The sequence below is a fragment of the Ovis canadensis genome, chromosome 21, assembly GCF_042477335.2.
Source record: "Ovis canadensis isolate MfBH-ARS-UI-01 breed Bighorn chromosome 21, ARS-UI_OviCan_v2, whole genome shotgun sequence".
Classification (NCBI taxonomy): Eukaryota; Metazoa; Chordata; class Mammalia; order Artiodactyla; family Bovidae; genus Ovis; species Ovis canadensis.
In genome coordinates this window covers 22,946,175-22,972,461 of record NC_091265.1, presented here as the reverse complement: position 1 = coordinate 22,972,461, position 26,287 = coordinate 22,946,175, and the positions used below count along the sequence as shown (strand labels likewise).

Below are 26,287 nucleotides of genomic sequence, written 5' to 3'. Positions count from 1 at the left end.
TTTGTGAAGGGACTACCAGTGTCTGATGCATAGCAATTATTATTAGTTTTGTTTTAGAACATCTCTGAGTATGTTAGAAGGTTAACTGAAGTTGATTTTTGGGAGGAATGGAGACAAGATACTGCAGCCATCCTCACCTGCTGCTCAGTGACCAGCTGCCCGCTGCTGTGCTGAAAAGCTGGACTCTCTCTCTCCTGTGGACTCCAAAGTTTTGTCATGGTATAGTGTCCTTATCTTTCTTTATGGCCTTTGTTGTAAGCTCTGTTTTGTCTGATATGAGTCCTGGGACCCCTGCTTTTTTGTCATTTCCATTTGCGTGAAATGTTTTTTCTAACCCCTCTAGTCTATTTGTGTGCTGTGCCCTAAAATGGGTCTCTTGTAGGCTTTTCTTTTTTAAACAGTCTGCCACTGTATGTCTTTTGATTGGAGCATTTTATAGACTCTGAATTTTGTATAGCTGTGTGTCTAGCCATTTCTGAACATTTATTGTTATTTAGTTTCTGTTACTCTTAATTCTGTTTGCACTGGCGTAGATTACTATATATGATACTAAACGAGAAGTTAACCTGATAAATAATTATCCTATGGAGAAAGAGTTCCACATTGCTTTGCAGTGATCTGTTTTTCTCTTTTCCTCAATGGACAGTGGGTTTTCAGAGGCATTAGTCTCGGTCATCCTTTCACCTTGGGTCTTGTCAGTGCTTGGCTCATAGTAGATGCTTAATAATGAGCATTACATGGAGGAAGAAGTCATTGAATGAGTGAAAGGCAAAAGAATCCTAGTACAGATATCATGTTTGGGGGTTACTTTCAAATCTGAGTTCCTTATTCACTTAATAATGACTCTTATGACATCACTGTTACTGGATTCTCCAAGGAATTATTAAATATTTATACCCACTAAAATCAGATGCTGCATCTACTAGGTGAAAATCCCTAATCAACTGATTGGGGATTGATCTTTCTTTCACATAGTTGGTGTCATGACATAGCAACAGTAAAAATCACCCCTTACCACCCTCCTTCCCTCAAGCACTGAATGGGGGATTTAGATCTATTTCATTTGTTGAAGGAGGGCCCTTTCTCAGAGACAGGGAGACTCAGAGTGGCTGTGCCTCTCCATCACGGAGTCTAACGTGAGCACATCAGAATGCAGACTTAAGAAGCACAGAGGTGGAATCCCCCTGCTGAGACGGTCAATGACGACATTCATCGCTGAGGTTCTAGCCATTCCTGGGGGTGAATCATTTCTGTATGAACTCCCACGTTCCAGGGTTCAGAGAGTTCCCGTTTCTTAGAGCATCTCCCTGCTCAGGACTCTCTCTCACTCCTCCTGCAATCAGGAAGACTACTCTGAAACACAGACTGTCCCCCGTCAAAGTGTGAACAAATGGGAAATTACGGTACAGTCAGATGGAAAAAGAAAGTTCACCCAAAGGGAAAACAATGACATAGTGCTTCGGGAAGCTAGACTCTTATGGATGCCTGCAGTGTTCCGAGTCCTTTCCGAGTGTGGGAGGGGGTAGGAGGAGGAGGGAGGGGGAGGCGGTGTCCCCAGGCCCTGCCAGCGCTGCTGATGAGGTCACGCTGTTCTGCTGGGCCATGACTGCATGCCTTGTACAGCTGCTCCTCCTCTCCTGCTAAGCCGTGTGGCTCACAAGGCCCTCCCCAGGCGTAAATTCACAGGATCAAGTCCACTCTGTAGTTTCATCATAGAAACCGTAGGCAATGAGATGCAGGCTGACATTCCTGGTTTTCTGTGGTGGTTTGATCTTCCCTTAGCCCCTCCCTGGGACTGGTTGGACTTGATGATGGCCACAGAACCACCCCCGATGTTTGCAGAGTAAATATGATGCATGCCTGTGACTCTGGGAAGCAACTGGGGGACGGAGTGGGCGTGGATAAGAAAGAGGGCCTTATCAGCGGATACGAAAAGTACCTACCAAAGTATCATGTAGGTATTGGGTTTCCAGCCCTTCCGTTCCATTTCTGAGCAAGCAACTTGAGATTAACTACTCTAACCCCTTATTTAGAAATAGTTTACACTGCAGTGGTCTCCCTCTGATATCTTAATATCTTTCTCTTAATATTCACATTAAGCTTATTTCTTCTGGATAAGTAGATTTGTGTGTGTATTGATATGAACAACTATAAGGACTCCTCCCATACACTTTCTCTCTTTGTCAGTTTTTACTTGCTGCTAAAGAAATGAGAAGAAAAAGTAGGAAGGGAAGGTCATTTGTTTCTTCTTAAGTATTCTTATCTATGGGCTAAGGTGTTTGCACCAACAGAACTGTCCTTGGGGCAGCGTATACTGTTCCCCTCTGCCTGCCAGGACATATCAGTGTAATAAGCCTCGCCATTACCTTGGCTGTATACAAACAAATGCTAAATGATGTCTTCCTATTGTAGGGAAACAGACCATTCCAGTGTAGACACACTGCGTGGCTACCTTTGTAGATCTGGACTTGAACCAAGGAAGCTGGCATCCCCTTACTCACGCTCTGTCTTCACCTCACCTGTTTTCAATCAAGGCAGCCTTGAACAAATCTACTCACTAGGCTGATCAGACTTGAGAGTTCGAGGCGCTGACCAAACACTCACGAGAATACGGCATGACAGAATTGAAATCTGTTTGCCATGAATAGCTCCATGTCATCTCCTACACAAATGGATTATTTCAAAACACAGGTTTATGGACTGACTAAATCAGAATGACCTTGGAAACTTGTTACACTACAGATTCCTAGGTTTTGCCTCAGTATATATATGTGTGTGTGTATGTATATATACACATATACATGTATATGTATGGACTCAGCCATACATATACATGTATCCACTCGCCCCCAAACTCTCCTCCCATCCAGGCTGCCACATGACATGGAGCAGAGTTCTGTGTGCTATAAACACTGGATCTGTGTTATCCATTTTTGCCTTAGTATACTTGATAGGCAATCAGGTTTGCTAGGTTTGGGAAATCCAGTCCAAGACAGTGCTTCAATTCAGAAGTCACTTTGGACAGAGCCCCTGTTCTCATCTGTTGCAGTCTTTTCACCTTGTCCTGCCAACCCTGACACTGTTTGAATGATTTTCAAGTACAGGAACTATGCCACTTTTTCACATCTGAATGGAAGGACCCTAGGAACCCCAGTAGCAGTCTATTGAGTGACCCCCACAAAATGATCCATTGGGGGTTGTCTTCCAGATACACTGGGACCTAAAGATGGCTGTATAAAGGGGCATAAGGCCATCAGATAGACCCGTGTGCACACGTACGTGCCTACACGTACTCATGCTCTCGCTGTCTTGAGTCTGGGAGCAGTGGATGAAGTCAGTCAAGCTCTTGACCAGGCTGCGAGGAACAATGGCTCAGGCTATACACCACACAGGTCAGGACACCATTTTCACAGACTGCAGTGTGAATGGCCTTCCAAAAGTTGTACAGTGTCCTTGTAGAAACTTAGGCATTATTTTGGAAACCAAAAGAAACCCACTGCTGTGGAATCGAACAGCGCTGGGGTGTGCAAGTTCAGCGGGCCTGGACTCTCTCGTTGCTCTGCAGCAGGATCGCAGCCCCTGCTCTCAGCACATGCCCACACGCGTGTGCACACTACACGCCACATGCCCCCTTTCCTTGAACCCAGGCTGATTTGCAAGAGCTTCCCTTCCACACCTGTGTATAACAGATGGACTGGGAAATGCCGCAGCAAATTAGAGGTGGGGAGTTTGTTCATGGTGATCGGTTTCCCAACTCGGCCCCTCCAGCCTCCTGGAGCCATTTAACGCCAGCCTCGACAGTCTTTTATCTCCAGAGCCCTCTTCTTTGAAACCCAGTCCCATGCAATAAAGCACGATTATTTCATGCAACACAGCTCAGTCGATGCTCATAGTTCCGAGTATCCCCGTTTCCTGGACACAGCTCAGCTGGGAAGGCCTGGTAGGAAGGAACATGCACAGCACAGCGATACGGGGGCGTCCACCACCAAACACAGAGGGGGAAGGGGCTGCAAAGCTGCAGTAGCTAGAGGAGGGCTAGCTTTCCTGGTGTCCGTTCACAAAAAGCCTCCGGCCTCTGTGGTTCACTTGTTTGACCTGGCATTTGCCCTTGGCTGTGAGATGACTTTTCATTCAATGCAAGTCTGATTAATTCCCAAGCTTGTGAGATCAAGGCTTAATCTTTCCCTCCACGGCAGTCCTTGCCTCAAAACCAGTCCTAGGCTTTTGCCGTTTAATTTTTGTCAAGTGACTGGATAGTTCTGAGCTTCCTCCCACTTTGCAAACTCCACAGAAGCGTTTGACCAGTAAGTTAAGATCCACAGGGACACTGACTGTGAGCTAAGGCTTCAGACATGCAAAGCACACAGCCCTGGGAAACAGCAGCATCTGGGACAGGAGGCTCCCATCGCTTCTCTTGCGGATGGTGTGGGTTTTGCAAATCAAACACACAAAGAAATCCAGCGGTGGCCCAGGTTGCACACACTGCCTGGGAGGCAGGGTTGAGTGAGGACCCGGACCAGGGAGCCCCCTGTGCCTACAGCTTGCAGACACTTAGTTCACACCAGCTCAGGCCACTCACGTTTTGCTTACCTGCTCATGGTTGCTCTCCCACCATTCCCCATACTCCCTTTGGGGGTGAAACACTCTATTTCCGACTTGTGCTGGGCCAGTCTCCTGTCTTTGTACCTGGTGAGCATGAACAAGGGCAGGAGCAAACAGAAAGATGTGATTGTGGGATTCACTGGCCAGGCTGAGGGAGAGCTGGGCTCTCGAGGGCGGCCCCGCGGCTGAACGGGGCCCCTGCTTTCACTGCGGTGGCTGACCGGTGACGCTGGAGATAGTTGTGATGGTATGTGGACAATTTTGTTACTTCTTGGTTGAACCACATGTGGTCTACCCTTTTAAACTGCCTGTTGATCATATTTAATAATCTATGGTAAAAGCATAATTCATAGCATCTAAGGAAAAGATGGATGTTGGTAAACTAGAATTTATTTAATGTTTACCATGTGGTAGCCGTGATGCTGGCATTTGACCTAAATGCAGTCCTGGCAGCAACTCGTGGCAGAGCCTCTGTTATTATTATATCCATTTTACCAAAGCAGAAACCTGAGATTATAAGGATTGAGCAGACTGATCCAGGATTTGAACACAGGAAGCTAAATTCAGAACCTGCACTTTTAGCTGTTATAATGTGTTGCCTCCTAGTTTAAAAAGTCATCCGTATCATTAATGAACCTTCACTGAGTAGTACTATGTCTGTCTGTTATATTGGAAACTGGTGGTGCTAAAAGAGAAAAGAGATGTTCCTTTGATGTAGGAGGCTTATATAACCGTTAAACTGATGTGTAACACTCAGCACTGAGCTGCCTGCATTGTGGAGGGTGCCTCAAACAGCTTTTACCTCAGAGTTGGCAATTCAGCACTCCTGGAAGATACTAGAAGTTTCAACTGAAATATGTGATTTCCAACATGTGCCAGCTACGTGGTGCATCAAGGTGAGCCCTTGTACTTGTATGCCAGTTTTCAGAGCCTACATGCTTTCACAGAAATCATCTCTTTTTTATTCATCAGTTTAAGCCTGCAGGGGTATTTAAAGAGGCACTGTGATCCCCATTAAAACAGACTTACTTGACTAATTTGACCGGAATCACAAGCCTGCCTAGTAGAGCGGACTTGTCCGTAGAGCTTGTAAGGGTCCAAGACTCTTAAGATTTATTGTGATTATTATATTTTCGCTCCTAAATCAGGAGCCTGATCTGGCGCCATGTCATCCATGTTCCTGACATTCAGCAGGTAGTGATAGACTGTCTTTCAGGAGACTTGTTTGCCCTCGATATAGTCACTTTTTAGAACAGTTTCTTTTCCTTCTGTTTCAATATTAATATTAAATAAAACAAAAAGCAATAAAATTATAATCGCTATTTGTCCTAGGATAAAGGCCTTCTTCATGACTTTGTTTTCTTCTAAGATGTTAAAAGTCTTTAGCATCTGAGTGAAAGTGAAATGGCTTTTTAAGTGAAGCAAAATGGACTACTGTCTTCGGCAGATGTTAGCTGAGCATCTGTTAAATTCTAGACATTGGGCTTTGTCCTGGGGATAGAGAGATAATGACCCACAGGCGTTGCCTCATAGAGCTCGCCGTCTCTTGGGAGAAGGAAGGCGAGAAGGCAGTATGTACTCAGTAACTTTAGGTCTAGGCCATAAAGAAGAGAGGAAAAGAGCTTAAAGCCAGATTGAGCAGCCTTTACTGCACCAAAGAAAACACCTCTGAAGAGGATCCCTTGTGAAGTACCAGTCATCACATTGCAGTAGAAAACATGTTGTATTTATTTGTGAATTGAGTTATACTGCCAGGACATGGCTTTAGAGATTAAGAGAATGTTAGTAGAATAATAGAATTATTCATGGTTCCTTACAAAGCGGTCCTTGAAGTATTTTTTAATATCTTCTGTTAGGCTAATTTCCAGTTAAATATTTTAATAGATAATTTAGGACATCTACACTTCCCGTTCAAACACTTCTGTCTCTGTTTGTCTCGCTTATGCACACACACACGCACGCATGCACGCACGCTGCCAAGTGCCCCTGCTTATGAAACAGATCCTAAACATTCTATTCTCTCATAACCCGTTCTCTTTTGGTAACAAATTTTATAAATAATATAAAAATACAAGTCCCAACTTAATTCTAGTAAAGCAAGAGATACATTAGACTTATTTGGAACTTCCAAATAGTTCTTGTTTTCAGAGTAAGGTGCATTTACAGACTGTCACTTACAGACTGGGAAGCTCATCTTTGCTATCAGATGGGACCCTCCCTCTTCCTGTCTATAACTATAATTACAGCTGAAGTATGTTTACCAGATGCCTAAATAGACCACATTTTCATTCATTCACTTATGCATTATTCCATTCAACAATAATGTACAGTTTAAAGTAGCTGATAATGCTTTTATAGTCTCTGCTGCAGCTGCATAATTCTTTCTGTTTGGGCTTATTTAAAAAATAAAAAACATCAACTAAAAATAGTTGAAGCTCTTCAGAATGTATAATTAATAAAATGTCAGTGAAATTTATTTCTCTTATGTAATGAGTTCGTATATATTTTAGGTACCTGCTAAAAGCTAGGTACACACACACATATCCACATGTATCCACACACGTGCACATACTTGTGAGGACTGTTTTAAGTGCTTTACAAATATGGACTCACTTTTCAAATAAAGTGCTTTGTAATTATTTTCAAGGTCACAGTAAAAGTGATAATAACTATATATATATGCAAATACCTTAATCACTTTGTTATACACAAGAGACTGGCAGAACATTGTAAAGCAACTATACTTCCATTTCAGAAAGTCCTCACGTGCTGCAATCCATAGGGTCGCAGAGAGTCGGACACGACTGAGCGACTGAACTGAACTGAACTGAGAAATAACAATAACAGAATATTGAGTGTACCAAGTTCTTTTTGCTGTATTATCCTCAGTTCTTAAAACTACCCAGAAGCGTGGGTGCTATTATCATCCTAAAGAGGCAGGCGTTGAGGATGAACATAAGTAAACCCAGGCTCACATGATTTATGTGTGGGGAACTCAGGTTGAGAGTTTGTGCCTCTGATTCCTAAGCTCATCATATTTACATTCAACTTCCATGGAAGTAACAATGTCAATAATTTTAGAAACAAGACTGTCACTTATTATGGACTGTGAAGAAAGCTGAGCACCGAAGAATTGATGCTTTTGAACTGTGGTGTTGCAGAAGACTCTTAAGAGTCCCTTGGACTGCAAGGAGATCCAACCAGTCCATCCTAAAGGAGATCAGTCCTGGGTGTTCATTGGAAGGACTGATGCTGAAGCTGAAACTCCCATACTTTGGCCACCTCATGAGAAGAGTTGACTCACTGGAAAAGACTCTGATGCTGGGAGGGATTGGGGGCAGGAGGAGAAGGGGACGACAGAGGATGAGATGGTTGGATGGCATCACTGACTCGATGGACTTGAGTCTGAGTGAACTCCGGGAGTTGGTGATGGACAGGGAGGCCTGGCGTGCTGCGATTCATGGGGTCGCAAAGAGTCGGACACGACTGAGTGACTGAACTGAACTGAACTGATGACTTATTCACTTTAAATCGTGTTCCCTTGTTTGGGTTTAATTTACAGCATTCCTATTTACTGAATACTATGTGCAAGGTAATGTGATAAGGAGCACGTGGGTAACTCATTGGTATGTTCACAATGTGGAGTGGGATGATGAACTGTAAACAGATAATTTTTAAAGAAAGTAAGAAGTTTTATTGTAGAAACATTGAAGAAGGACTCTTAACCCATACTAGGAGGGCTGGAAAAACTTCAGCAAGATATCCTATGGTACATCGTCAAAGATGAGAAGGAATACAGTATGAAGAGACAGGTAAGCAGGCAGAAAATAAAAATCAAGCACAAACACGCGAGAGTCTTAGCAGCATGGTGTAGATGGGGAAACAGTGCTCCCCCCACCCCCCGCCGACTGTGATGGTGGTTTAACTGCCAAGACCTGTCCAATTCTTTGTGACCCTCTGGACTGCAGCCTGCCAGGCTCCTCTGTCCATGGCATTTCCCAAGCAAGAATCCTGGAGTGGATTGCCATCTCCTTCTCTGGGGATGTTCCCAACCCAGGGATTGAACCTGCGCTGGCAGGCAGATTCTTTACCACTGAGCCAGTCAAGTGTAAAATAAGGCAAAGTAAAATGCAAGGTGTGGATGGAGCAGGATATAAAATGTAGCTTATGGATGAATTTGTACTGTAATGTTGTGAGATTCCTCTGTGAGATCTTAAGGCTAAGGAAAAAAACATGGAGTTGACATTTAGATAAAATACTCTGGACTTGAGATAGACTTGAGATAGACTCATCCTACCGCAATAGTCATATGAGAGATGATGAGATAATTCCTTGGGGTAGTGATGGTATGGAGAAAGAGTAGATAACAGCTTCAAGAATATATGGGAAGTAAAATTAGTAGGATTATTGATGAATTTGGGCTTCCCTTGTGGCTCAGCTGGTAAAGACAGCACCTGCAATGCGGGAGACCTGTGTTCAATCCCTGGGTTGGGAATTTCCCTTGGAGAAGGGAAAGGCTACCCACTCCAGTATTCTGGCCTGGAGAAATCCATGGACTGTATGGTCCAAGGGGGCACAAAGAGTTGGACACGACTGAGTGACTTTCACTTTCACTTTTCATTGATAAAGAGAGAAGTGTAGAATGCTACCTCAGTTACTGCCATGCGTGGTGCACTTAACTAAGTTAAGAAAATGTAGGAGAGGGTATATATTTGGAGGAAGAAAGAAAAAGCTTCATTGTGGAATATGGGGCTGGTGGAACATACAATTAGATACATTTAGTAGGCATGTGGATTTAAGAATCCAGAGGTTAGGGGATTCTTACATAGTTGGGAGCCATCAGCCTACAGATGATTGTAAATACCATGAGGATGGTTGAAAGTACCCACAGAAAGCAGATAAACTATGGGATGGTCGAGGGAAGGGAATTACATACTCAGTCTACCTGTTCAAAAACTTCTGTAACACTGTTTATGTAAGCATTCCTGATAAACACTTTTTGAGTACCTGCTGTATGTTAGATGCTGAATTCAGGGCTCTTCAATCTGCTTTTTTTTTTTTTTTTTTTCATACTCTTTAGACTTGTAGGTCTGTGCTCAGTATAGCTTTGACACTGGTTTCTATGCCATAACTCTGGTATGAATAACTGTCATAGTTTTTAAATATTTAAGAAAGAATTGTTCTGAAATTAGCTTTAGTTACCTTCTGTAAACATTTTTTATTTTCCTTTTGTTTCTCCTTTGTTCAGAAAGCTCTAGTTCCTCTTAGTTCTACAAGAGACCATGTTTATCTGGTGATAAAATTAAAAAATAAAATAAAATAATAAAATTTAAAAATACAGGAGTAGTCACTCAGGAATGGATAATAAATGTAATTTGCCCAAAATGATTTGAATAAAAATTCCTTTTCTTTATTTCCTTTTCCCTATTTCTATCAGTGTCTACTAGACATTGGAAATTTTTAGAAATCTACTAGACATATTGAAATTTCTATACAGGCTATGTGGTTCAAAATGGGTAAATGAATGCAGAATGAGATCAAAGATTAGAATAAAATGAATATATTCAAGCAAAAGTGTGTATATTTGGTGAAATAGCAGATATTGTGGAGATGATACCTAAAGCTAGAAGGAAAAGAGAGTTTGATATTAGAAATATGTGAGGGAGATTCAGGTAATACATTTATCAAAAGTAGAGTGACTAAAATGATGATTCTAATTGTATTAGAAGTTAATCATTACTGAGAAGTGAGCCTATGATGATAGTTTCCCTTTGTTGTTGTTTTGTTGCTAAACAGTCATGCCTGACTCTTTGTGACCACCCCCCCGCCCAGGCTCCCCTGTCCTTTGAATTCTCCAGGCAGGAATACTGGAGTGGGTTGCCACTTCCTTCTCCAGGGGATCTTCCTGACCCAGGGATTGAACCTGTGTCTCCTGCATTGGCAGACGGATTCTTTACCACTGAGTCGCATGGGAAGCCCTAGTTTACCCTTTATATTGCCATTAAAGTAACTCAGAATGGTAGCAGAGCTTGGAGTAGACAGAAATTCTTTACCCAGAAGTTGGCAGTAGATGGTACTTTTAGACAAAGTTGAAGGATAGACGGATAACTAGATGTCAGGAGCCTCAAAGAAGGCGGTTTTTCACTTCTGCATTTCTACGCGACGTGTGGAATGTGTCTGGAGGCAGTGTGGAGTTGCTAACTCCCAGCTGTGTGCGTTGAGGAACGCGTGATGCTGAAGGATAAGTAACCTGCTGTGAAAGGCCTATAGGCGGAGGCATGTCAGATCCACCTTCATCTTCAGTCTCTTCACCAAACACACCATTTACTGTATTTTCTTTAACTCTCAAACCACACTAGGTATCATTCAGTTTAGTGAAATCCACAGGGACATAGTTTATCTGATGTGTAGAAACCACGGTACACGTATTTTACTTTATTCTATCATCCTTTAAAATATCTAAAGGAATCCAATGTAGTCTATCTTAGAAGTCAGTGAAAGGAGCTATTAATAATTCATTTATTTGATGTATATTTTCCACCCACCCACTGAAACTCTTTTCCTGATGATATTGTGTAGTGGAAATGTTTTTTGAGTCCTCTTCATTAACACTTAGCAGTTCTCCTGGGTTTCCTTACCCTGCTGCTCTCCGCCCGGGTGCCCTTTCCCAATAAAATCTCTTGCTTTGCCAGCACATATGTCTCCTCGGACAATTCATTTCTGAGTGTTAGATAAGAGCCCAGTTTCGGGCCCTGGAAGGGGTCCCTCTTCCTGCAATGGCGACTCTGGCGGGGACTCTTCTTCGCTGAGACTGACATCCTGACCACTCGGGGTACTCAGGGGCCAGCTTGCCTGCCAATGGGCCAGACCCAGCGGCCGCAACTGGGACCCTTTTGTCCCTGGTCTCCTCCTGACGCGGACAACTGGCCAGAGTGCCCCGACTGGTAAGGAACAAGAGACTTTATTGACCTCTCTCCTCTTCTCTCTCTCTTTCCTCTCCTTAACCCTTCCTATCCTTCTGTTTTTCTAGTCCTCCGGTCCTGGATGCAGGAATCTGGTCGAAGGGCCCTCAGCCTGAGCTGAAGATTGGAGACTGATCACCTCCTCTTGGCAGAGAACTCGAATTCTGGTTCTGGTCTGGTCTGATTTCTGGTAGGGCCGAGTTCCAGTCCTCCCTTCTCTGGAGGCCCAGGAAAAAGTCCCATAACGCCTGGGCATCTGTAGGTGGCAGGAGACGTCTGTAAGGCCACCCCTTTCGCCCCTCCCCTCCCGCCTCCTCCCCCTTCTTCTTTCAACCTGGCTTCCTCTCCTCCCTTGAAATCTTTGATGTTAGTACTTGGATCTGAAGTTCTGTGTCTCTATAGGAGGTTTTCTGAGAGATTGTATTCTTGTATTTAAGGGCTTCCCTGGTGGTGCAGAGGTTAAAGCGTCTGCCTGCAATGTGGGAGACCTGGGTTCGGGAAGATCCCCTGGAGAAGGAAATGGCTACCCACTCCAGTATTCTTGCCTGGAGAATCCCATAGACGGAGGAGCTTGGTGGGCTATAGTCCACGGGTCGCAAAGAGTTGGAGATGACTGAGTGACTTCCCTTTCACTTTCATTAACACTAACACCTTTTAATTACATTAGCATTTTCTACTGGAAAGTATTTATTCCATGAAAACATTTGGCATCCCTTAATTAAGTTGTTGTTCAGTTGCTCAGTGGTATCTGACTTTTGTGACCACACGGACAGCAGCACACCAGGCTTCCCTGTGCTTCCCATCTCCCAGAGATTGCTCAGACTCATGTCCATTGAGTCAGTGATGCCAGCCAACCACCTCATCCCCTGTCACCCCCTTCTCCTCCTGCCCTCAGTCTTCCTCAGCATCAGGGTCTTTTCCAATGAGTCAGCTCTTTGCATCAGGTGGCCAAAGTATTGGGGTTCAGCATCAGTCCTTCCAATGACTATTCAGGACTGATTTCCTTTAGGATGGACTGGTTTGATATCCTTGCAATCCAAGGGACTTTCAAGAACCTTCTCCAGCACCACAATTCGAAAGCATCAATTTTTTAGTGTTCAGCCTTCCTTATGGTCAACTCTCACATCCATACAAGACTACCGGAAAAACCATAACTTTGACTATATGGACATTTGTCAGAAAAGTGATGGCTCTGCTTTTCAATACACTGTCTAGGATTTCTATAGCTTTGCTTCCAAGGACCGTCTTTTAATTTCATGGCTGCAGTCACTCTCTGCAGTGATTTTGGAGCCCAGGAAAGTAAAGTCTCACACTGTTTCCATTGTTTCCCCCATCTATTTGCCATGAAGTGATGGGACCAGATGCCATGATCTTAGTTTTCTGAATGTTGAGTTTTAAGCCAGCTTTGTCACTGTCCTCTTTCACTTTCATCAAGAGGCTCTTTAGTTACTTTTTTTCACCTTCTGCCATTAGGATGGTTTTGTTTGTATATCTGAGGTTATTGATGGTCCTTCCAGCAATCTTGATTCCAGCTTGTGCTTCATCTAGCCTGGCATTTCTCATGATGTACTCTGCATAGAAGTTACATAAGCAGGGTGACAATATACAGCCTTGATGTACTCCTTTCCCAATTTTGATCCAGCCCATTGTTTCATGCTGTGTTCTAATTGTTGCTTCTTGACTTGCATACAGGTTTCTTGGGAGACAGATAAGGTGTTCAGGTATTCCTATCTCTTGAAGAATTTTCTGCAGTTTGTTGTGATCCACACAGTCAAAGGCTTTAGCGTAGTCAATGACGCAGAAGTAGATATATTTCTGGAATTCTCTTGCTTTTTTGATGATCCAGTGGATGTTGGCAATTGGATCTCTGGTTCCTCTGCCTTTTCTAAATTCAGTTTGTACATCTGGAATTTTCCAGTTCACACACTGTTGATGCCTAGCTTGGAGGATTTTGAGCATGACCTTGCTAGCATGTGAAATGAACCAATTGTATGGTAGTTTGAATATTCTTTGGCATTGTCTTTCTTTGGGAGTGGAATGAAAACTGACCTTTTCTAGTCCTGTGGCCAACTGCTGAGTTTTCCAAATTTGCTGGCATATTGAGTATAGCACTTTAATAGCATCATCTTTTAGAATTTGAAATAGCTCAGCTGGGAAATTCCATCTCATCCACTAGCTTTGTTAATAATAATGCTTCCTAAGGCCCACTTGATTTCATATTCCAGGATGTCTGGCTCTAGGTGAGTGATTACACCATCATGATTATCTGGGTCGTGAAGATCTTTTTTGTATAGTTCTTCTGCGTATTGTTGCCACCTCTTCTTAATATCTTCTGCTTCTGTTAGGTCCATACCATTTCTGTCCTTTATTGTGCCCATCTTGCATGAAATGTTCCCTTGGTATCTCTTAATTTTCTTGAAGAGATCTCTAGTCTTTTCCTACTGTTTTTCTCTATTTCTTTGCATTATCACTTAGGAAGGCTTTCTTATCTCTCCCTGCTGTTCTCTGGAACTCTGCATTCAGTTGGGTATATCTGTTCCTTTTTCCTTTGCCTCTAGCTTCTCTTCTTTTCTCAGCTCTTTGTAAGGCCCCCTCAGACAACCATTTTGCCTTGTTGCATTTCTTTTTTCGGGGGATGCTTTTGATCACTGCCTCCTGTACAATGTTATGAACCTCCATCTGTAGTTCTTTAGGCACTCTATCTATCAGATCTAATCCCTTGAATCTATTTGTCACTTCCACTGGATAAGCAGATGATATTTGATTTAGGTCATACCTGAATTGCCTGAAACTCCAATACTTTGGCCACCGCATGGGAAGAATTGACTCATTGGAAAAGACTCTGATGCTGGGAGGGATTGGGGGTAGGAGGAGAAGGGGACAACAGAGGATGAGATGGTTGGATGGCATCACTGACTCGATGGACATGAGTTTGGGTGAACTCCGGGAGTTGGTGATGGATAGGGAGGCCTGGCGTGCTGCAATTCATGGGGTCGCAAAGAGTCAGACACGACTGAACTACTGAACCGAACTGAACTGAATTGCCTAGTGGTTTACTCTACTTTCTTCAACTTAAATCTGAATTTTGCAATAAAGAGATGATTATTTGAGCCACAGTCAGCTCAGCTCTAGGCCTTAATGTTGAGTGGTTTGCTTTGGAAACGAACCAAGATCTTTCTGTTGTTTTTGTGATTGCACCCAAGTACTGCATTTCAGACTCTTCTTGACTATGAGGCTATTCTATTTCTTCTAAGGGCTTGCCCACAGTATTAGATATAATGGCCATCTGAATTAAATTTCCCCATTCCCATCCATTTTATTTCACTGATTTCTAAAATGTCCATGTTCACTCTTGCTATCTCCTATTCGACCACTTGCATTTAACCACTTCCTTAATAATAGTTTCCAAATGTCTTTAATCCAAAGAAAAGACTTAAAGCTTATTTTCCTGTCTTATACACACACACCTGAAAAACAGGATGTGCATGTTTTAGGGATAAACTGTTTAACCATCTGTTGGTCTATTTATGTATAAGATTGCTTTTTGAAGCACATACCTTATTTTAAATGATGCACAAACTGAAGACATTAATGAAGTTAAAAAGTCAGTGAAAGGATCATGGAAAATATTGGAAATTTCATGTACGTTTTCTGCGTAAATTCAATATGAAATGGACATCAGTGGAGCAGGAGAGGAGCACTGTACAGTTAGTGTGTAGGAGGGTGTTCTTTAAGGAAATCTCTTATTTAAATGATCATAAATGCATCCCATTTATAACATAAATTTAAATCTTATTTTTATTCATCTATTTTCTCTTATTCAGGATAGACATATGTATGAGCTGTGCAAAATGATATGAGAGAAAAGAGTCTTTTTGGCCAATAAAGTACAGAAAAAATAAGAATTATTGAAGTAGTTATAGAACAAATCACTTCGAATGTCAGAAAACCCAAGAAATGATTTTCACACCAAAATTGCTGTCAAGAAGGCATAGTTTTGAGGCTAAGATTAAGTATAAACCTGGAAAACTGGAGAATTAGAAAAAATGATCAGAGCGAGTAAACCTTGTAAATGGGTATGTGGATGGATGAATGAATAAAATGGAAAGGCAGCTCGAGGGGCTGCCAGATCTCCAAGGGCTGTGCTGTTGCTGTTCGTTTTGCTTTTTTTTTTTTTTTTTTCAGTAAATGGAAACTGAAGCAATTTTGTAGACTTATGTTAAGAGACCAAGGAAGAGAGAAGAAATGAAAGATGTTTGGGAAAAGAGAATAACTGATATAGTGTTTTGAGATAATTACAGAAAAAAAAGAGGAAAGAACACACTGTTTTCACTTATAATTCATCATTAACCAGTTGGCATATACCACAGGCTTCATTTTCAAAACATACCCAGAATCTGGCCATTTTTAACCACCTCCTTTATTTACTACTCTGGTCCAAGCCACCATCACTTTTATTATGAAAATTACAATAGCTTCCCAAACTGGTCCCGCTTCTGTCCTTACTAACCCCCTCCTCTTACTCAACCCAAGCCCAACCCAATCTCTACACAGCAACCAGCATAATCCTTTCAAAACAAAATTATTTTTATATTACTTCTCTGTTGAAAGCTCTCAACTAGTTACCCATCTCTCTGAGTTAAATCTAAATTTATTACAATGGTTTACAAAGTTCTATACAGTCTTCTCCATCCCCTGTTATTTCTCTGATCCCATAACTTACTCTTTCCTCCCTCCTTGCTCACTTTCTCCTCCTTGAAGACCCTGGGCATCCTCCCACCGAAGGGCCTTTGCTATGGCCATTTCCTCGGCTTTCAGGGCTTTTCTTGCAAATATCCTGAGAGAGGATCTCTCTTAAATCTTTTCTCAAATGTTACTGTTTCAACATAGCCTGCCATGACTACTCAGTTTAAAAATGCAACTGTGACCTTGCTCTTCTTGCTCTTCCTACCATTTCCTGCTTTTTTCTTATCCAACATAATTTATATTTTTACTTATTTGTTTTATTTACTGTCTGTTTTTCCCAGCAGACTCTTCAAAAGCATGTGAACTCTGTGAAGTCATGGATCTTAGACTGTTTTCTTCACTGCCATCCTCCAAGCACTGGGACATTGCTGAGCTTATTCCAGGTGATTATGTTTGTTCAATGAATGCATGCATATATGAATGAATGAATGAAGGGAGAATCATGTTGAGGGAAAATGTTCAGCTGGGGAGGAGCGAAAAGTAGCAAGTTCATAAGAAATGACGTTAGGTCTCTCAGAGTTGGAGTGATAATAGGAGTAGAGTGGTTGAAATGGGAGGTTTGTGAAAGTATGGGTGGAAAAGTAAAAGAGCAACTTTGGGCAGGAAGCTTATGGAGTAAGCAAGGATGTAGGGAGAATGATTGTCAGGTGAAACACAGAAGATTGTGGAACAGATCCTCATTAAAAAAAATATTTTTGTCTCTCTTTCACATAATCCCATTCTTCACACCAAGCTGTTCCATTCTTGCATTCGGGTTAGACTGAGATGATAATGGTAACCGACGTTACTTGTCATTGTCAGCCGGTGATCATGAGAAGGGGATATTCTGGAGATTTCTAATGATTTTTTTAGTCTTATCAATAAGACACTGGAAAACATGGCCCCTTTTGCTGGGGACGGTTGTTTGGATGTTATATCTGACAATGTTACAATATGCTGTAAGGTGAGAGAAGTGAAGCCAACTTTCCAAAAAATGGCAGCATGGAAGATTAAATGAATGCAGGTCCTAGACAGTGTCTCTGAGCCACTGAATTAGCCTCTTGAACCTCAGAACTTTCTTTAGGTGAGGTTAGTTTCCTTATGATGTAAGTGTGAATTATATTTTAGATACTCTGATGCCAGCACCCTCCTACTGCTTACCTTGTTTCATTACTTTTTCTACCAAGGCTCAGTTCAAAATTTCTGAGGTTGTTTATGACATTTGTTTATGTTAAGGTATTTATTAAGGAGTCTGTTTATATGTATTTATGAAAATCCCAAAGAAGCAAGTTACTACCAAATACTTTAGTCTTACCTAATCATTCGTTCAGTTCAGTTCAGTCGCTCAGTCGTGTCCAACTCTTTGCGACTCCATGAATCGCAGCATGCCAGGCTTCACTGTCTATCACCAACTCCCAGAGTGTACTCAAGCTCATGTTCATCGAGTCAGTGATGCCACCCAGCCATCTCATCCTCTCTCGTCCCCTTCTCCTCCTGCCCCCAATCCCTCCCAGCATCAGGGTCTCTTCCAATGAGTCAACTCTTCCCATGAGGTGGTCAAAGTACTGGAGTTTCAGCTTTAGCATCAGTCCTTCCAATGAACACCCAGCACTGATCTCCTTTAGGATGGACTGGTTGGATCTCCTTGTAGTCCAAGGGACTCTCAAGAGTCTTCTCCAACACCACAGTTCAAATGCATCAATTCTTTGGCGCTCAGCTTTCTTCACAGTCCAACTCTCACATCCGTACATGACCACTGGAAAAACCATAGCCTTGACCAGACGGATCTTTGTTGGCAAAGTAATGTCTCTGCTTTGTAATAGTCTTTTAAATATTGTTCCTTTTTATACATATTATTGTATATAAAAAGTACAAAAGTCTTCATAGAGTTATATTTGTATAGAAAATGAAAGCGGGAGATAGACTGAGTAAAAAGATGTATTGTGATCTCAATAATCCAGATTTGGAAAATGCCTAAACAGTTGGCCCTTGTAACCATGGTACAAACACCACTGTTCACTTATCAGAAGCTATGCTAATTACAGTTATGACCAGTACAATATCGTGATTTATAAGATTTCAGATCACCAAAATGTGTGTTTCATATATATTTGGTCTTCCTCCACTATTCCTGGCTCACAGCTCTAAAACCTCTGGGAATTTCCTAAGTACTGAGAGGGATAATTGTGTCTTCTGTGATGTTAATGAGGTGACTTTTGAAACTCAGCTAAGGATGGGGCTTGGTTGCCAGTGGACCCAACCATGTGATTAGAGGGTTAGAACTTCCAGTCCCACCCTTTTGACCTCCAGGGAGGGGAAAAGGGCCAGAGACTGATTTTGATTGCCAGTGGTTAGTGATTTAATCCATCAGGCCTATGTGATGAAGCCTCCATAAAAATCCAAAGGATGGGTGTGGAAACTTTGGTGTCTCGTAGAGATGATGGGAGAACGCAGAGCCTGGAGAGGGAATGGAATCTCCGTGTCTCTGACCGCATACCTTGCTCTTTGCATCACTTCTGTCTGGCTGTTCTGAGTCTGTCCTTGTACAGTAAATTAGTGATCTAGTAAGTACAGTGTTTCTCTGAGTCCTGTGAGCCACTCGAGCAAATTTATCCAGCCGAGGAGGAGGTCGTGTGGACCTTTGGTTTACAGCCAGTCAGAGAGAAACACAGATAACAGCTTGGACTTGGGACTAGCCCTTACATCCAAAGAAGGGGTCGTGGGCACCTCCAGTCTGTCATTGGTTGGTGATAGCTGTGAGGGGGAGGGCAGACTTGTGGGACTGAACCCTCAGCCTGTGGGATCTGATGTTATCTTCAGGTAGGTAGGGTTAGAATTGAGTTGAATTGTCGGACATCCAGTTGGTGTTCAAAGAATTGCTTGTTTGTGTGGGGGGACCACCCCATAATTGGAACTGAGTCCAGAAACCCAAAATAACCAGTCACTAACTATGTATTCTGCAAGGAAAGCCAACCAGTCCATTCTGAAGGAGATCAACCCTGGGATTTCTTTGGAGGGAATGATGCTGAAGCTGAAACCCCAGTACTTTGGCAACCTCATGCGAAGAGTTGACTCATTGGAAAAGACTCTGATGTTGGGAGGGATTGGGGGCGGGAGGAGAAGGGGACGACAGAGGATGAGATGGCTGGATGGCATCACTGACTCGATGGATGTGAGTCTGAGTGAACTCTGGGAGTTGGTGATGGACAGGGAGGCCTGGCGTGCTGCGATTCATGGGGTCGAAAAGAGTAGGACACGACTGAGCGACTGAACTGAACTATGTATTCATTGTTGAGTTCTCAAACTGTTCTAACTAGTGGAACTATACAAGTCCAAGAACTTATAAATACTTAGATAAAGTTTTTGGTCACATATGTTTGTAGAATTGGCATTGGCTGGCAGGTATTTTTCAAATATTTCCCCCAGTGACCTTTCAGGTCACTAGACTAGGAAAGTATCAGCAAACCGAAAATAAAGAAAACGAAGCTTCGTGTTTCTGTGTGCTTATCCCTTACTTGGGCAGTTACACATTTATGTAAAGGAGGGCTTGGCTTTACTCAGTGATGATTTTGGAATTCTTTTCCAAGTGTGAAAGTTGCTCAGTCATGTCCAGCTCTTCACGACCCCATGGAATAGTCCATGAATTCTCCAGGCCAGAATACTGGAGCGGGTAGCTGTTCCCTTCTCTAGAAGATCTTCCCAACCCAGGGATTGAACCCAGGTTTCCTAAATTACAGGTGTATTCTTTACCAGCTGAGCCACCAGAGAAGCCCTTTTCCAGGCACTCTTATTTGAGCCTGATTATAGTAAGTTTAGGAGCCAGTTTTATTTCTCAGTTTTTTCACTTTGCCCCCCTGGCTTTGGACAGGATGTTTCTGCCTTCAGTTTTCAATTTTAACTTTGGTCCAGTCATGTTCCCCACTCCTCCTGTCTACAACCTTTATAACAGCTCTGGGCACGTTCAACCCTCTTCCTATGTGGTCTCCTCAACCACCAGGCTAGACCTCAGCTTTCAGACTCCAGGCAAAGTTTGGATCAATCCTACAGATATATGCTAGGAGATCTCTGTAGTGATCACCCGGAAACACAGTTTCTACTTCTATTTTATTTTGTAAGAATTTATTTATTTTAAAATTTTTATTGGAGTGTAGTTGCTTTATAATGTCATGTTACATTCTGCTGTACAGCATAGTGAATCAGCTATACATATCCATATATCCCCTCTTTTTTAGACTTTCTCACAGTTTCTAATTTTAAAATGAATGAGGCAGACTGCATTTTATTTTTCAAATTTATTGCCATGTTACCTTTAGGATTATCCTAATTTTGGATCCTGACAGTGATAAAGTAAGGAGAGAAACTATGATATACATTTGAATAGCATTTAAAATATTGCAGAAAGCTTCTCCTCTACCATCTAATTCTCTCAATAAACTAAAGTCATTATTATCCTCCTCCTTCAGATAAGGAATGTATGGCTCAGAAAGCTTCTCCAGTCTGGCCATGACCCCATAAGTGGTAAGTCACAGAAATGGGGCTAGAAACCAGATGGCTCACCTCCAAATCTCATGCTCCTTATTAACACCTCACTTTCTTCATTTTATGCTGGGAAAAATGCCCTTATCTAAATAATTTGATAACCCGTTTGAGGGACTGAAAAGGTCACACATGAGAGCAACAGTGTGTATTCAGTAGAGGGAGGTTTTGAGCACAATATAAACTTATTTTTCCAAAGGTCAGATTTGACTCCATAGTGGCCAGGTGGCATAAATCACCCTCCAGGGCCCCCCGCCATCCCTCTGACAGGAGTTTGCAGACCCAGGACCTCATAGAAGTCTCAAACCTGTGACAGAGGCTTCTCTGAGAAGAGCATCAGTGTCGCTGCATGGGACGTTGTGTGACTGCAGAGACAGACAGGGGGGAGTGGGGAGTACTGGAGAGAGCTGAAGCAAAAGCCCGAGCCATCCTTTCAAATTGCATTGATCAAAGGAGAATTTTAGACGTGAGTGGATGAGAGTTCTTATGAGTGAATCTTCTGAGGCGTAGGGGAAGGCCAAACCAGGCTCATTATCACCAAGTAGTACTGCAGAGTAATTCGCTACTTCAGTCTCATCCCCCTGCCCTCTGTGAGCCGCTACAGAAGTAAATACTTTGGAGTACTTTACTATGTGTTCCGGCAGGTCTTGTGGTCTCCATCTGCAGAAAGGCAGCGTTTGCCCAGACTTGAAATGTCAGCTTGATCCATTCAGAGATTTCAGATTAAAAACAAAAATTGAGCATGATTAATAGACCCAGAAAAGAATGTCAGAATTGAATATGCGTTGCGAAAGTACTTGAGAAGCTGCCAGGGAGCATATGGCTCAATCCTCTATTAAATAAAAGGAAGTAGAAGTTGACAGGTGGGGAAGCAATGCAAATAAGCACTTAAAATGAAAAGAATCGGCCATCTTGACCCAGTAATTCTATTCAGGGGAATTCATTCTAAAGAAATAACTCAACAGAAGCTCGAAGGCTTCTTTCAAAGACTTCTCTCTTTAGTGATATAGAAAATGGCAAAAACACTATGAAAGAAGAAGAAATAAACCACTGGAGAACAGTTTAATAAATTACAGCAATATTATGGAAATGTGTTAAATTTTATATTGGGTAAAGCCTTTCATTGAACTTCCAGAGAGTTCCCAAAGGATGTATTTTAATCCCACTTATGATGAGAACTTGTTTTCAGATATGAATCATCTTAAGTCATTGCCTTTCCATTGTGTGCTTTCCTTCGATGTTGCTATTTGTTTCACAATCGGTAGAAACTCAGGAACATACAGATTTTAAAACTAATTCTAACGTGCTTTACAGGCTTACACAACATCCTCAAAAGGGAGGACTTTGCAAGGAGGAGCAAAATGTTGACCAGAAGGAGGATCTCCTTAGGCGAACAGGGTCAGCCAGAAGAAACTCGCAGGAGCGTTAATTTAATATTGCTGGCTGCGATCTTCAGGGTGGGCTTCCCAGGTGGTGTTACTGGTAAAGAACCCACCTGCCAATGCAGGAGACATAAGAGACACAGGTTTAATCCCTGGGCCAGGAAGATCCCCTGCAGTAGGAAATGGCATCCCATTCCAGTACTCTTGCCTGGAAAATTCCATGGATAGAGGAGCCTAGTGGGCTACAGTCCATGGGGTCACAAAGAGTTGGACATGAATTAGTGACTGAGCACATCTTCGGGTTGAGAAATTTTTAGACTAAATTATTTATTCTTTCTAAAGACAGATGAGTAACTTTCAAGGAGGAATTTTTTCTAACACTTTTGTGCATGGAAATTGGAAAAGCTTTGGAGTCAGACCAAGGCTGGGTCATAATGACAGTGAGAGCCAATATTTACTGAGCACTTGGAATAGGTCAGACACAGTCTATACCCAAATTTTACTGATTTAATCATCGCAACAGCCCTTTGAGTTAGATATGCCTGTTACCCTTATTTTACAAATGAGGAAGAACTAGAACACAGGGAGATTAAGGAACTTGCCCAGGGTTACTAGATTGGTTAACCACGATGCATATTATCACTTAAATGCTGGTTATAGACACCAACTGGGTCATTTGTTGAGCTATTCTGTCTTTTCATTTTAAGTGGCTTAAGGTACTCAGGTAACTGTGCTGTGCTTCAAACCCTTTCACATTTTTCCTGATCTCCTGGCCTGAGCCACTGCCTTGTACTTTTTTGACCATTACTACCCTAAAAGAGGGGCTTCCCAGGTAGCACTAGTGGTAAAGAACCTGCCTGCCAATGCAGGAGATATAAGAGTCTCAGGTTTAATCCCTGGGTTGGAAAGATACCCTGGAGGAGGGTATGGCAACCCACTCCAGTATTCTGCTTGGAAAATCCCATGGACAGAGGACCCTGGTGAGCTACTGTCCATAGGATGGCAAAGAGTTGGGCATGACTGAAGCAACTTAGCATACACACATGAACCCTAGAAGGTTGGAAGCCTGATCCCTTTTCAGCACTGATCTCAGTTGCAATTTACCCTTAGCAACTTGGTTTTCTCCATCTGGGGTCTGTAGGAACCCACACCTCAGGGTATCTCTGTGGAAGCAGATTGCTCTAAAGCTGATGAAGGATCAAGGCCCCTCACATATAGCAATCCCTTGCAAGGCCCTGTTCCTACTCGTGTATTCACATTTTTCAAACTTTTTGTTAAATAGGGTTCTCGCTCCCCCCCTGCCCCCGGAATTGCATGAACTCTAAGTCTCACAAATACAGTGGAAGTAAAAAATAGATTCAAAGGATTAGATCTGATAGAGTACATCATGTAAAATGCCAGGCTGGATGAAGCATAAGCTGGAATCAAGATTGCTGGGAGAAATATCAATAACCTCAGATACACAGATGACACCACCCTTATGGCCAAAAGTGAAGAGGAACTAAAGCGTTTCTTGATGAAAGTGAAAGAGGAGAGTGAAAAAGTTGGCTTAAAACTCAACATTCAGAAAAGTAAGATCATGGCATCTGGTCCCATCACTTCATGGCAAATAGGTGGGGAAACAATGGAAACAGTGAGAGACTTTATTTTGGGGGGAGGCTCCAAAATCACTGCAGATGGTGACTGCAGCCATGAAATTAAAAGACACGTTCTCCTTGGAAGAAAAGTTATGACCATTCTAGACAGCATATTAAAAAGCAGAGACATTACTGACAAAGGTCTGTCTAGTCAAAACTATGAGTTTTCCAGTAGTCATATATGGATGTTGAGAGTTGTACCATAAAGAAAGCTGAGTGCCATAGAATAGATGCTTTTGAACTATGGTGTTGGAAAAGACTCTTGAGAGTCCCTTGGACTGCAAGGAGATCCAGCCAGTCAATCCCAAAGGAAATCAGTCCTGAATGTTCATTGGAAGGATTGATGCTGAAGCGAAAATTCCAATACTTTGGCCACCTGCTGTGAAGATCTGACTCATTTGAAAAGGCCCTGATGCTGGGAAAGATTGAAAGCAGGAGGAGAAGGAGACAATAGAGGATGAGCTGGTTGGACGGCATCATCAACTTGATGGACATGAGTTTGAACAAGGTCCAGGAGTTGGTGATGCACAAGGAGGCCTGGTGTGCTGTGGTCCATGGGGGCACAAAGAGTTGGACACGACTGAGCAACTGAACTGATACGTATTCCTGTAGCTGATTTACTTTGCTGTACAGTACAAATGAATACATTTTAACTAAAAAACAAACAAACTCCTCCCTCTCACCCCTCAAAGACTTGCTGATGCTTTCTGAGTTATAATTTCTGTATTTGTAAAATGGAAATGTTGGAGATCAGGTGAAATTCTTGTAAAATTCTTGATCTTAGCAGGTGCATATTAATGTTACTCTATCTGTCATTCTAGTAACTTCTGTGTCCAGGCAGGTTTTCCCCAGACAAGTCTGATACGGAATACTTTGTCTTGTTTTCTCCACATGTTCTCCCAATACTTATGAAACCATTGACCCTTCTGCTGGGTATGACGTGTATCATCTCCACTAAATTATGGTTTAATAAATCTTTGATTTTTAACACCATCCAGACCTGGTCCATGTGCTCCTGCACGCTCTAAGTTAAGGCAGCTATGATTTAGGCCGGATTTGAAAATGATCTGGAGACGGATGAGGGTCTCTTTATTGTATCTCAGCGTATCACCCCTGTTAATCTTTGTTAGAACCTATTCTCCTCCTTCACACCCTCACTTGAAGTTATTAGTTTGCTCATTAGTCTATGATCAGTGTTTCTCATTCGTCTGTAAACTTCACGGAACCAAAGGCACATCTGTTCTTTTCACAGACACCTAGCATAAAGCCCGGCGTATAGGAGCAACTCCACAAATGCTTTTTTGCATGCAGGTAGCCGTGAAGATGGAAGAGGCAAGGACATGTGGTGGGGCCCTGCGATTTATCCAAGCGTGGCTGCGTCTGCGCGGGCTCTCGCCCTCTGTTGTGCACAGGCGTTCACGGGCTCTTCGCATCTCAGCAGAGTTCTTCTGTTTGCCACCCCCTTTCTTCTCTTCCTCTGGCTTCTATGGAGGAACACATACAGTGTTTCCAAATATTGCAAAAAAAAGAGAAAAATCTTAGGTCCCGTTTCACTCAGGTTTAAAGATTAGTTGGTTTTTGACAAGACCAAGATGAAGTAGTGGTGGTCAGGGGAGGCTGGGGAGTTCCCAGCCGCTGTAGGAATGTGGGCATGCGGATGGGAGAGGCATGCTTACCGCTTACCATACAGTTACCGCGCGGACAGCGCCCGCAGGGAGGGAGGCCGTCTCTCTGCAAGTCCTCGGCCGGCTGAGGGCGCTCTTTCGTGAGCTTCCAGAGAACCATCTCTGCTCCGTGTCACCGTGCAAGATGCTAATCACAGGCCTATGGCCAGGGACTGAATGTCCACTTCCCTTCTTCCTCCCATTGTTTAATAGTATCATTTTAATAAAGCAAATTATGTTTCTTCTGGGTTTAGGATAATGTCTTATGGTTTGTTACAATCACATGTAATTACAACAGAAGTATTTACAAATTTTGCCCTTTCTAAGCAGTTCCTCATTGTGCATTGCCTAATATCACAAAAACTCTAATTGAGATTGTTCTAATTTCATAATGGTAGATAAAGAAACATTACATAAAAACAACGCGATAAGGCCTTATCTGTAGAGTTTAGTCTCTTGTGTTTCTTAAGGACTTATGTACCAGATACTGAACTAGGAGTTGCATGGTAATCTAGAAATTCAGACAGAATGTAATAAAATAATTTATGCTATTATACAGCATCATTATACTACGTGTATAACATATACACACATACTGCACATATATGCATACAAATACACATATCTCTATATAATCGTATACAAATACACATGGATAGACAGATGTACAATATTTCTCCAAATTTTTCTAAATGCACTGGGCTTGTTTGCTTGAGATAGGCTATGAATGTATGTATGTACATATGAGCATCTGTGCTCAGTCATGTCCGATGCTTTGT

The 26,287-nt window shown here is 42.4% G+C and overlaps 1 protein-coding gene and 1 long non-coding RNA gene across 2 annotated transcripts in view; one reads left to right on the top strand and one right to left on the bottom strand.

Annotated features, from left to right (window-relative positions):
- The window catches only part of GRM5 (glutamate metabotropic receptor 5), a 786,169-nt gene that overhangs the window by 14,469 nt on the left and 745,413 nt on the right, over positions 1 to 26,287 (bottom strand). Inside the window, exon 15 of the mRNA XM_069564782.1 lies at positions 4,591 to 4,686. Within this exon, the coding sequence (XP_069420883.1) occupies positions 4,591 to 4,686 (96 nt within the window). The remainder of the gene's footprint in view (positions 1 to 4,590; positions 4,687 to 26,287) is intronic.
- Positions 1 to 26,287, top strand: part of LOC138426357 (uncharacterized) — an 87,280-nt gene that overhangs the window by 12,942 nt on the left and 48,051 nt on the right. Inside the window, exon 3 of the long non-coding RNA XR_011251562.1 lies at positions 16,592 to 16,693. This is a non-coding gene — a long non-coding RNA (uncharacterized lncRNA). The remainder of the gene's footprint in view (positions 1 to 16,591; positions 16,694 to 26,287) is intronic.